At 37.5% G+C, this 13,078-nt stretch overlaps 1 protein-coding gene across 4 annotated transcripts in view; it reads right to left on the bottom strand.

Moving 5' to 3' along the window:
- Positions 1 to 13,078, bottom strand: part of KMT2E (lysine methyltransferase 2E (inactive)) — a 62,291-nt gene that overhangs the window by 4,576 nt on the left and 44,637 nt on the right. For all 4 annotated transcript variants that reach the window (XM_080391907.1, XM_080391906.1, XM_080391908.1 and 1 more), the window contains 8 exons: positions 11,221 to 11,385; positions 9,908 to 10,216; positions 7,741 to 7,995; positions 7,414 to 7,558; positions 6,400 to 6,653; positions 6,229 to 6,285; positions 4,367 to 4,933; positions 1,146 to 1,444 (listed from right to left, as the gene is read on the bottom strand). In XM_080391907.1, the coding sequence (XP_080248033.1) occupies positions 1,146 to 1,444; positions 4,367 to 4,933; positions 6,229 to 6,285; positions 6,400 to 6,653; positions 7,414 to 7,558; positions 7,741 to 7,995; positions 9,908 to 10,216; positions 11,221 to 11,385 (2,051 nt within the window). The remainder of the gene's footprint in view (positions 1 to 1,145; positions 1,445 to 4,366; positions 4,934 to 6,228; positions 6,286 to 6,399; positions 6,654 to 7,413; positions 7,559 to 7,740; positions 7,996 to 9,907; positions 10,217 to 11,220; positions 11,386 to 13,078) is intronic.

Raw genomic sequence — 13,078 nt, 5'->3', positions numbered from 1 at the left:
CATCTGAGCAGGAGGATGTTCCAACTCCTCAGCCCACGTTCATCCCCAGTACTGTTAGGCCTTCTCTACAGCGTAAAGAACATCTGCAGGGTATATTTTGTGCTAATAACATTTTTGGAGACAGCATCACCACAGCTGACCTTAAGGCTACCAAAAACGCAGTGGAAAATGTTGTGCAATGTTTATACAGACTGAAGTCATTCCCTCTCATCCCCCTTCACCGTGTCTGTCTGCCCAGGATTTCTGGTTGGTGGGGTATCTGGTGTGACATCCAACAGAGCATGTGCTCTGCACACAGGGGAACCATTTAATGATCACAAACAACGATCCGAGTATCACCACACGCTCTCTACCTGGGCAGAAGGAGCCGTTAGGCAGACTGCATGCAGCCCTGCACACTGCATTTAAGCAGCAGCAAGCAACCACCACAAACACATTCCCCCCAGATCACTGAAAAACAAATATCCTGAAGTCTTCTGTAAGCTTTTCCTAATCAATACAGACTATTTTCCTGTTCCACCCTTCCTCCCTACAGTACTTTTGGAAAGGTTTTGAGATTTAAGATGAAAAAATACTCTCTTCAGCCCACAGACAAAGCAGTGGAGATATAAGGGCATGAGAGCAGAGCCAAGGCCATGCTGAGAAAAACTAAAAACCAAACAAACTAAAAATCTCTCACAGCATCCTCTCCATCCTGCTGCTGCTTATCTCTCCTCCGCGCACACCCTAGCAAGCACACCCAGCCCAGCCTGTGCAATGGTGGAAGGAGCACCCCTACTCACCAATGCCATTTTCTATAAACTTAAAACTGTACTTTACCTACATTGAGTTTATAATCTACAGAACCAGGCAACTTGTTTTGCTTAAACCAATGCCTATTTTGCTCTCAGAAAATAAAAAAGCAAAGCACAATGAAAATAAGCTAACCAGTATCTTATGGGTAATTTTCCATCTATTCTAGCCTTTATGAGGTATCTGCTGTATTTCTGAGGAAAGAGGTAAGATAACTCTACTAATCTGAAAGAAGAGCCCTCCAATTAGTAATCTGCAACTGTACCCTTACCTATGAAAACTAGATTTCAAATAGAAAAGACTTAGAATTAAGTAATTCTTCAGCACTTTAGTCCTACAGTTTTATGGCTTACCACTGAACTTCTGGTTCATTCTTTTCGCTGGAAGAAGATTCTTTAATTGCACAGTTGTTGCTGTTGTCTTCTGGGGCTGCATTATAAACAGTAGTTGGCAGTGGTAAAGGTAGGCTTGCAGCGGTATCAGTTTGCTCCCCATTTTCACCACTGTTGTTAAACCCATCATTAGCACCGTTGTTACTAATATTTCCTCCACCAGCAGCATGAGGAGATACAGTAACCAGAGGGAAGTTTTCTGTCTTTGAGCCGCTTTTTCTAGCTTCTCGTTGTCTCTTACGGTATTCTAATAAAGATACCTAGGGAGAAAAAAAAAAAAAAAAAATCACAAACATTAGAAGGGAAGTTGACTTGTTCCCTTCCTCACTGTTTCTTTCGGTAAGACATACCATTTACTTGGTTCTAAAAGAAAAGGGATAAATTAATTGAAGATACTTCACCACATCTGCAGTGAATTTCTGGAGTAGAGTTACTACCAATGACTGTAAGGATGACATAAGTTTCTGCCAAGAGAAGTATGCATTCTGCCTCAGAAAAGAAATGGGCAATGACGCAGGTCAGCAAAAGTTTTGCTGCCGAAGTCATACGGTTGGTTGAAGCTACAGGGCACTTCACAGGCCTCCCCTGGAACTGCACCATTAGAATACTGATACAGTAAAGCTAATCTGAAGAGATTTCACACTGCTCAGTCTGACTCCCTTGTATGAAAAACCCGCTGTGCTTCTGCTTCACTCTTGATGCATGCATCAAAGGACTCTAAGCTCTTCATACATTTTTCTTTAATATATAGAATTCACAACTTGAAATTTCATTCTTTTCCCAGTTTATTTTGAATTTCTGTCTTTACTGCACTTTAAAAGAGACTGATTAAGAACATACTTTAAAGCTAAATTCCAAGTAAAGTTTATTACCAAAACCAGTAACACACAAAGGCAAGAGTGGTTTCTAATTTATACATATTTTTTTATATAAAATCACTACATAAAGCTTCCATAGAACAGAAAAGTTTAAATGTTTAGTAAGTTCTCTTCAGTGAGAAAAATAACTTTCAACAGTTTTCCCTATGTATCTTCAGGATTTCAAGCAGAAAGCTGAAATACTGACCTTCAGACCTACTTTATTCAGTAGTGACACTGGTTTGGTGGAAATGACATTTGATGTCTTTCAATATTTTTCACTAGTTATCAACAACCTACTCAGAACCATATAGAACCCAAAACAAGAAACTAAGGAGCAATAATGAAAAAAAATCGTATTTAACTGGCTTAGTCCTCGATAAAAGTGGACATCCATCTCTACACAGAGAGAACTAAGGCAGTCTGCTTTGTCTGCAGTCCTAGGGCTTTGTGTTTGTTCACTTTCAAACTGATCTACCCACTAGAAGACTCAGCTACAGGTCAGGATAAAAACAGTTAAAAATACTTTATTTTTAGTAAAAGAAAGTTTTGGTTAAGAACTGCTCTTGTTTTCAAACAATTTCCACATCACATGACTAGGATCCCTTGAAGAATACTGCTTTAAAGCAAACTTGGATGTTAAGAATGCATGAAATTATGCAATGTGGCCACAATGTACAGGACCATACCAAAATGTGATCAGCTTGTACAATGGTGAGAGAAAATAGAGCAGCAAATGCCCATAGACATGTTGAAATCTGGAAAATCTCCTTTAATAACTGCATTAAGTACATTGTCTTACATGATCCTAGGCAAAGGGTTTTATTATTCTACTAAAATTCTTGTATTCTCAGCTTCTCCTTAGGCGAGATTCCCCCCCCCCCCCCCTTTTTTTTTTGGCGTCTTGTCTCTTCAGAAAGCCTAAACCCCATTCTTTCAGGGGTACAGATACAGTTTTCTCTGACTGTTCCTTCAAACAGAGACTTTTAGACAGCAATCCTGGGCAGCTTGTGTGTGGTGTGTGTCAGGAGGTAGCCACACTTTTTTTCATTTGAGGATTAGCACAGCATAAACCCTCAGCAGTAACAACCTGGAAGAATCCACAATTGTCAGCAAGGAACAGGAGGGAGGGTTACTGAAGCACTAAGTGCTGCTGGGATTTGAAAAGAAATTAATTTTACCTTCAAAGAAGAAGGAAGCTACAGAAATTTTGGCTTTTATGTTTTTTTGGCTTTGCCAGAAGTAACACACAGAGGATCTGTAAAATTTTCAAGGCCAGGATCAGGTAAGAACAGAGCTCCTACCATCTTGCTTCAGTTACATCTCTGCTTGAAGCACAGTAAATGAAAACCCAATTCTGATGGAGAACTGAAGAAGAACCATGAGTGCTCCCTAGCAGGATGTCCCCAGAGCACAGGGAAGAAGGTGTGTCAGGGGGTTTCAGTGGGACCAAAAAACCAAAACCTCTTTCTGCATACATGTGCATACACAGAACACACACCACCCCCTCATCATTATTTCCATAAAGAAAATAAATCACATCTTTCAAACAAGAAAGATTACTCAGTCTGTTATGACACAGAACTGGCCAGCTGTTGCATTAGAGAGACTATCGTCTTCCATGTTTGTCATCCTTCTTTCTGCAAGGAGCAAAGGTAGACTGTGCTTTCCTGTACAATTAGACAAGGACAGTTATGCAGAGTAGCTTCCAGTTCTGGTTCAAGCTGCCCATGACCACACAACTTGCCTACAAGAACCATTTTGAGAGCAGCAGATTTAGATTGTGCTTATTTTTCAAACACGGTATTTTATAAAAAAAGAAATTAAGCCAAGAAGATTTCTTGGAACCTAAGATTTCTGTGTAGTTCTAACAGTGAAGCCATGACACCTTAAGTATATAAAAAAGGGCTTTTTAAAGCATCAGTATCATACATATGTTAGTGCAATTTCTTGCCGTAATTCGTAACAAATGTTCGCAGTACATGATCTGATACTAGCATATATTCTGTATAACAGAATATTGTAATACTTGGTGGCATAAGCAACCTTTTTCAGACCACAAAAGCGATTATTTATTGAGCAATTCATTTAAGACTCATATGAAATAAAGGTAAATGTGTATCTATTACTTGGAAAAAATAAATTTACTACTGGGTATATGCAGCTTTACTCTTTGCTCTTCATTACTGCCCCTGAATAATGTCTACCATATTACAGTACCTAAAGATAAGCCATCAGCTGTTTTTTATTTTATGTTTCTTTCCGTTAAAGAAATATCATTAGCAGACTATGTAACACAGACCAAATGATTCTTAAAATTATAACCTTTTTCTTTTGTGGAGGATTCTGGGGTGTGCAATTTCCATCCATCAAGTTGTCGCTATTGACAGTCCTTCCAAAGCCAGATGAAATTCCATCTTCTGAAGTACAAAAAACAGATGCTTCCATGAACATGCCTCTAGCATCGTCTTGAATCAGGCACTTTGACTCGTTTATTCTGAATCCACCTCCTACCTCCAACTGATGTGAAGGGGTCAAGTCCCTCAAATTAGAATTCATTGAGAAATTTACACCTGTCCTGTCGGGACTTTTTACCCAGGAAGAATAAATTGTGCCCCGGCCACAATGAGCAGTTTCTAATTGGCTGTTTGAATCAGTCCTATCATGTGTGGGGGCTTCCAGGTTTTTATGCAGTGCACTTTGCTCAATTACTTCGAGTCCCAGCTGCTGGAGGTCTGATACAGATTCCATCTCTCCAGTGCACTGCCGTGTGACATCAGTCCTATTCCTTGGACTGGAATATCCAATAGTCTTTATTTCTTGCAGGCCCATTTCTGTCAGGTTGGAATTTCTGAAAGAATTCAGTGCTAGAATCGATGCTCTGTCATACCCCTGTGTGAAGAAAAAGCATGTCAACTATTTTTTCACACCAAAAAAATGGCAACTATTCTGATACTCAGTTGTGCCTTTAAGTGGGATTAAAGGCCTTCCAGTAACCATGAATTTGTCTGGTTTTAAAAAAAAATTCTACAGCCAGACACTTACTTCTATTATTACTATATATCATGTAAAAGCATTTTAATAAAATGCATGTTAACCAAAGTCAAAATAAACTTTAAAAGCCAGGTTTTCTTTTATAACTCAAAGAGGAAGGGGAGGAGCTTCAACAGGAGCAAGTCCCCAGCCAAGAAATTACAAAGCATTTGCTTCAGTTGAACATAAAAATGATCCTCAGGGTCAAAATATTCATTTGGGGGGTGGGGAGGAAAACATACTCTAAAATTTTGAGACAATATTCAAATCAGTACTCTGTAGAGAGAGAAAAAAATTCAGTTAAAGAAACTACTTTTGTACTTCTTAAAACTGTACTCAGCACATATCCATGGTTGGAAGCAGCTTTTCTCAATCACCATGCTTTAATGTTTTCATAAATCCTTTTAAAATTATTTGTATTACAAAGCAAAGTTCCTAAGTGAAACCTCTCTATTTGAGTCAGATTAACAATTGCTTCCAAACTATTGTAACTGAATGTTTTAATGTTTAATTCAGTCAACAGCTACGATCGTATGAAAAATTTTGTGTATTTCATAACCTAACACACACACCCCTACATTATGTGCTGAACTCCCAGGGGAGACTATCCAGATCATTCATTTACACAGCTGGCCAGAAGTGAAAGTCTCCAGCGTTGGGACACAGACACATCCATCCCCCAGGCTGGGAGTACTTGGGCACATTCCAACAGCACTTGCTGCTCCTGAACTAATCCACCCACATCCATTTATTACCTTTCTGCTCTGCTCTCTCACTCTGAGCATAATTAGGCTTAATAAAAACCATTACAAGATACTGGGGTAACAAGGAGAAATGTTAATTCAGATTTAACTACAGGCTGAAAAACACAAGCTTTGTTTTTCTGTTCTTATCTATAAATTGCAGTAGTTACTCCTTTCTATGACAGCCATCAGGATTTTTAAGTAGATAAAGGGGAGAGAGAAACATTTAAAACACAAAATGAAACAGGTGAAGTGGACATACAGAGTAGTAAGCAAATAAAACCTGCATAGAAGTTACCCGCTACATTCCAGGAAACCTGCAATGCCTGGTGAAGAGCATTTACTAAGAAAGATGCAGTCATACAGGTGAAATTCAAGATACCCTTTGCAGTTTTTGGCAAATATCCTTACCTCTTGACTGTAAGCTCGCCTTTTTATTTCTGGGGAACTGTCAGGTGAGGAAATATTCTACATGAATAAGAAGAAATTGCAAGTCAGTTCTAGCAGGAGTACCAATAGTGATTTACACTAGAATATCTAAACACATTCTCTGAACGTGCTGAAATTCATTATAAATCTTACCTCAAAGTGCATGGTATTTCCATGTATACACGGAGTTACAGGAGTAACTGGTGAATATATGGGTTTGTAACCATTTCTACAAGCTTCATCTTCTGGTTTTATCCTAGGTGGAGTAGCAAACAATGATGCCTCGGAGACAGTGATGTCAGCATGAGTTGGTGTGGCATATGGAGAAGGAGTTGGTGTGGAGGTTTCTGAGAATGCAGACTCCAACAGCTGATACAGTCTTCGTTTTTTTAGAGGTGTGGTTAGATCTGTGTGTTACAATTAGAGAACAGATAGAAGAGGTCTAGATATAGTAATCACAATTGTTTAAGTACCTGATGTAATGAATTAAATATGAATTAAGAATTCCATTTTCATATCAGTAAGATTACAAAAACCTCTTAAGGGCAGGCTTCCTGAAAAAATACACTCTTAAGAGCTTACAGTTACATCAAAACCTGAAACTTGTGTGCTAGGATGATGGCGAGAACTGTCTCTGTTTCCAGAATAGGTAAAGTCAACTTCCATGCATTTTTAAGACTGTTCAGCTAAAAAGTGGAAATTCCAAGTTTAGGACTGTGCACAGGAATTATCTCATAAACTCCATATCCCTACGGAAGCGTATTTAGTTTTTAGCATGTTCCCATTTTTCATTTTGCCTACAAGATTACACAGCTTTTCCTCTGTGTGCAACAGGCCAACTGAATTTAGAAGGAATTCTGAATATACAGAACAGCACAGAAAATGAATTTATAATCTAATCTCTTAATACCCATAGTCAAAAATGGCAGTCTTTTGTGGACTGTAAACACTATGAGATACAGTGGTTACTTACGTAGTATCAATTATACATTCAAAGGGGACAAAATCCCAACCACTACGTAACTAAGCATTTCTTTCAAGGAAAGTATCGGGAAATAGTGCAAATACCCCTGGAATTTTCATTAACTCATCACTTTAAAAAACAGAGTCCTCCACATTTCACTACGGTGACATAGCTCTTATGTACCATACTAATAAAAGCTTCACCTGTTAAGGAACAGCTGTCGTTCAGTAATAAAGGACTTTTATTTTCACCATTGATGGCTGGACTTCTAGATCTCTCTTGTGATGGTGAATTAAATCTATCAATCATTGTTGAATTTTCTTCTTCCAAAGCCTGCTTCAACCAACGCTGTAATAAATCAAGTTCAAATCAGTGACTTTAAGAGATTAACAATAAATGTTTCAAAACACATTACACATGACAGAACTGGTTTGCCAATCTAGCTTTTTTCTGCCTGAATTTGTGCTAGCAAACAAAGACTTATTTTTAATTAATATGGGATGGGGAACCATAATGAAGGGAAGCATTACCTTCTTACAAGAGCCAGTAATGTTTTCCACAGGTTCTTTTTTCCTCCTCTTTTCTGAAAGGAATGGTGAAGTAAAACGAATATAGTGCTTTGGAGTTGAATATACATGTGGACTGTAAGTGAGACCTGGTAAAGAATTCAGTTGAGTAGCCAGAACTTCAGGGTCTGTAGTTATGCGTAGAGGCCTTTCTGATAGACTGTCTGTAGGCTTCCCTGTTTTATCACTCTTTTCACTTAACCATTCACTGACCAAGTGCTAAACAGAGAGAAAGAAAAAATTAGTGGTTTATGAGTGCTTTTATAAGTGGCTTTTAGGAATTGTTTAGTTTAATTATTCACCTAGTCAACTGTTACACAACCCAGAAAACAGCTAGTTTCCAGGCTGCAAATTTAAGAATACATCAGGCAAGAATGAGGACAGCTTTAGCAAAGTAATGGGGACAGCAGAAAGAATCACTATAAATTTGCTCTACATGCCGAAGTTTTGGGGGTTTTGCTTTTTGGGTTTGATTTGTTTGTTGTAAACTAACATCTAGTTCTTTTATTTAAGTCTCACTGAATATACAAGAGCCCAGATCAACTATACTTACAATATAAATTTAGTAACAGAATTCCAAGACAAATTTTAAACTTATGCCCAAGCACCTAAGCTGAGGAGTAGTAATGTAACATTAACAGAACAAAGTTAAAGTAAACTCCTCAGACTTCTGTACTGTCAGGACTGTGCTTCAGTCAACATGTCAGGCAGATGCCTTGAACATTATTCACTATTGTAGTTATATTAAGTTACAACACATTTACTAAGGCACACCTGTTCAAAAAGAGGAATTCTCTCCTAGCTAGTTCAGGGGGTTTTAAAAACATGCCAGTGGATTTTGGTTCCTATTAGCAGATACAGACTAACCTCCTAAATTTTATGATGTTTAAATAAAGCTAAGGACATCCAAACCCAGCACATTAAATATATTATTATAATCTGTATTAAAGCCTTCATATCATACTAATATTTGAAGTTGCTAGTCTTTTACAAACCTATTTATATTTATTAATTCATTTTTAAAGCAGGATTTTGTCCACACATGGTACACTGGGTACAATACAAGAAGGCATTTCATAGGCATTTATCCTCAATACTATGAAACAGCAAAAAAGTGCAGTGAAACTCAGACTTCTGTATCTTCCTTCTTTTTTGCTAAGCCATACATAAAAAGGAAAAAAGATTCTCGTCTCCATTCTCACAAGAATTTAATAACGATGCAATAAGCAGTGTTACAGGATGACTCAGGTGCCTCGTGGGGAAAATAAATAAATAAATATTTAAGTTAAGTATGTTTGGGGGGGTTAAGATCAAACCATCTTGAAATTGTTACTGTTTATTTCGGAAGAAGTTTCAACCTATGACTTCCTCTCCTCCTTCCCCTCCACAGCACAGTTTTCAGAACTTGTAAAGCACACTGAAAAAAAGTCTCTTTTGAGTGCAGTCTGTAGAATTTTAAAGCAGGAAGTTTTACTACTTTATTCGCACTTGCTGATTTTAAGATTTTTTTCAAGTGTCTTTAAATGTTGAGGCATTTCTTAAAGCCTTCTGCAATGCACTCCAATAATAAAAAAATTAAAACAAAGTACTAAAGAATCGTCCTTCCAAACATGCAGATAAATCTGAGTGTTTAAATCCATTCACTTTAGAAAAAGACATCTCCGAAGTATTAGAAGTTAATGATTTCCTTTAAGATACTGTTTGCTACCATTAAAATACTTTATAAAGCATATGATGAACAAAGAAAGGAAACTCAACTTTTTATTTCTGTTCTTTTCCTCTTAAATTAACCACTTAGTATACGTATCAAAAACGTAATTTATTTCAGCCCATTTAGAAAGTACTTCCCTTAGAAAACAGTTGTTCCAAAAGTGTTCTGAAAGATGTATTTTGGAAGTCTCTTAAAATCAAAAATAACTTCTACCAATGGATCTTGCACATACCTTTTTTAATGTCTTAATTTATTACCATGAGTAGCTAAAAAAAAAAATAATCACGTAATAGCGATTTAAAGAAACGAGTCAAAGGTTCTTTTTTAAAAATCTATATATAGTTGCATACTGATGCAGCAACCTATAGGTTTTTTTTTTTAAAAGTCCATCCTCTTTTCCCCATCCCTTAAGAGACATACCTTCTTTGTTTTAGGATACTTAGTAGGGCATTTACTAAGTGCTGGAGCTTCCGTTTCAGTAACCATTTCTGTAACAACAGTTTCTGTTTCAGGCTCAGCTACCAGTGCAGCATTCTCAGTTTCATGATGTTGTGAAGTTACTTCCACGTCAGGAGAAGATGGCTGGATATCTGAACACATGCTGACAGTTCTGTGTCGTCTACGCTGCTGCCCAATGTGAGTTCTACTCCGTGAGAAGCTTTTCCTCTGTTTAGCTCTATTAACTTTGGCTGGGGTAGGCTTGGTGGCAGTTTCTTCTTTTGCTGGTTCCTGGTACAAAACAGAAGTCTAGTAAACAGACCCCATACACATGAAAGCTACATTATCTTCTTAAAACAAAATGTCAGTTCCCCCTTCCTTTACAGGTCTAAAAAGTCTTTATCCCATTTTAATTGTTAGAACGAAAATAATCCAGCGATAATATTTCTATCCTACTTCAAGGCAAACTGCAATACTTCCTGTATTTTCCTCCCAAGCACCTGCTATACCACTGGCAGAGTATTCATGCACACCTGTCAGTGGTTAGATCACCACAGATTTGTGTAAAGAACTGCCATACCACATTCATTCATCCATAAGGTAGAAATCAGCTACTTACAACATTATCTCTTCCCAACCAATATCCTTTCTGCAATTTATAGTTTACTACGCGTTTAGCACTGTCAAGTACCTTTTGTGACAGCATGCTGACAGAAATTACCCAGGGAAACAACCTGACCTGAGAACCCGCAGGAGTATTTGCAAGCAAGAAGCATACTAGCATCCAGCAACAGAGTAAAAAACTGTTTATGAAACATTAAGTATCATCTGCAAGAACTCAGAACAAACTACACCTTAATAACCCCTTGCCTTTAAAAGAAAAGAAAGGATTATAATCTACTCCTGAATAAGCCACTGAAGCAGCAAGTTGTTCTCCACTGGTTACGGAGGGTGCCTAAGGAAATGCACCGCCTGTGACTGAAGTCAACATTGGTAAATGCCTCCTATCCTGAACTTCTAAGAGAGACTGCATTACAGAGCTGGTGTGCATGTGTCCACGTTTGCATAAATTACTGTAACTAGAATTCCTCAAACGAATTCTATACATATTTTCTTGGGAAAAAAAATGAGCTAATGGAATATAATGTCAAAGAACTATACAGATTTTGGTCAAATATCTTTGAGTTCAGAGGGGGGAAAAATGGCATGTATCTTAGGAAGCGCAGCTCAACATCCAAAGCGATAAAATATGCCATGTTAAAAACTAGCTTTAAAATAAAGCTCCAGATAACTACCTGAATAAATTCAGTGTCATTGAGAATCTGTGCTTCCTTGCATTCTGATTTAACCTCAGTTTTTGCTGTGCTGATTCTTTCCAAAGCCTGTTCTCTTCTCTTTTCTCTTTTTTCTAGTCTGGCAAAAGCTTGCAGGATAGCTTCCATTTTCCGTTCTTCTCTTGTCTGATGGATTTAATAATAATCATGATAAAGTTTCAGTCAATCTTTCACATATGTAAATACATACATACTTCCCCCCCGCCCCCCCCAAGTAGTTCAGAACATGTTCAGTGTATGTTGACATGGATATCAATTTCAGCAGAAGCTCTCAAAGGAAAGGGAGATGTTACAGTGACTGCAATTATTACAGAGTTCTGAAGAAAGGCTTGCATTCATACCTGCCTTGACAAACAAGAAGACTGTCCTGCTTTGGATTTAAGATTAAGAATTACTAAAAATATAATTTACTAGTAAATCACTCACCAGAAGCATAAAAATAACATGTAGCTCTGAGCCACTTACTTGCATGTAGTCAAAAACAATAAAATGCTAACGATGAGAAAGATATGAAATACTAATAGATGTATGAAGCAACAGAAAGCATTACCCCCCGACCCAATTTTCCAAGTGTCACAAGCTACATCAAAACATACAATCAACATCCAAGAATCACCATTTCAAAACAAGGTAACATAAGGTCACACAGAGAAGCTAGTTTTCTGTCTATCTGTAATTCAGGTTCTAGTGCTGCATAGAGGCAGATCCCATCTGCACAGAGCTCTGCTAAGACAATACAGAGGTGGCAGAACTGGGGGCTTCTATTATAAATTTTTTTTTATATAACGTCTGTAGCTCAACAGTGCATTGACAGCAACGATGTGTTTGTATCAAAGAAGGAACACCTGCAAACTTATCAGTCATATAAGCGAATGATTTTGTTCTGCCGATTTTGTTTTGCAACTCAACCTGCCTCTGCTTGGTAAAATACGAACTTGCAACTATTCACCATCCTCATAACACGTGCTAGAGTATTAATTACAACTTTACTATAGCAACTCTGCTGTAGCGAAGTTCCACAGAGAGCTTCACTTTATTAAGACGTGCCAACAAAAAAAAAGCCAGCACATACTCTGGAGCAAAACTAACACATCCAACAGTGTGATGAGAATCATTCCTCAAAACCACGACGAGACACCATTGTTTGATAGTATCACAGCTCATGCTGTCACTCTTCAGGTCTTGTATTAAAACATACATTTTACTTGAGCAGATTTTATTTTCTGATGTCTAATAAACACGTCTCATCAATTTTGATACTGACAAGACTGCAGAAAATACTGACCAAAAGGAATGTATGCCCCTAGCCCCTTCATTTTCTTATTAAGTTCTGGGCAGATGCAGACAGTTTTGGTGCCACCTTGAACTCTACTTATCAGAAGTTCTGTGAGCATGAACAATAAAATGAAAGTTCCAAGTATTAGTATTTCATTAAATAACTTGACTAAGATTTTAACTAGTAATTTCAGTATCTCAAATTTTGAACACCTAACAGAATTCTAAAATGCCAGTTCCGTAACATTGTGCTACCAACCTCTCAAAATTAGGACTTCTGAAGATTTGGAAGATGGGAACTCAATTAGTAAGGCAAAAATCCTGACCCCAATGCTATCTATAAAAATGGCCACTACAAATAACAAGCAATAATAAAGAGCAAAGAAATCTAGATTTTCTACAGTATTTTTTAAAAGGCAATAAAAAACTACACACATTTGAAGATAAAAGCAGGCTTCTGTCACAAAGCAATGATCAAGCCACATTAAATGCTATCAAATAGCAAGCCTTGCATTTTAAGTTGAAGTTCATGTAAGGATCTGAC

Source organism: Falco punctatus (assembly GCF_963210335.1).
Source record: "Falco punctatus genome assembly, chromosome: 6".
NCBI classification, from domain to species: domain Eukaryota; kingdom Metazoa; phylum Chordata; class Aves; order Falconiformes; family Falconidae; genus Falco; species Falco punctatus.
The sequence above is the reverse complement of the archived record's forward strand: the minus strand, read 5'-3'. Positions and strand labels throughout refer to the sequence as shown.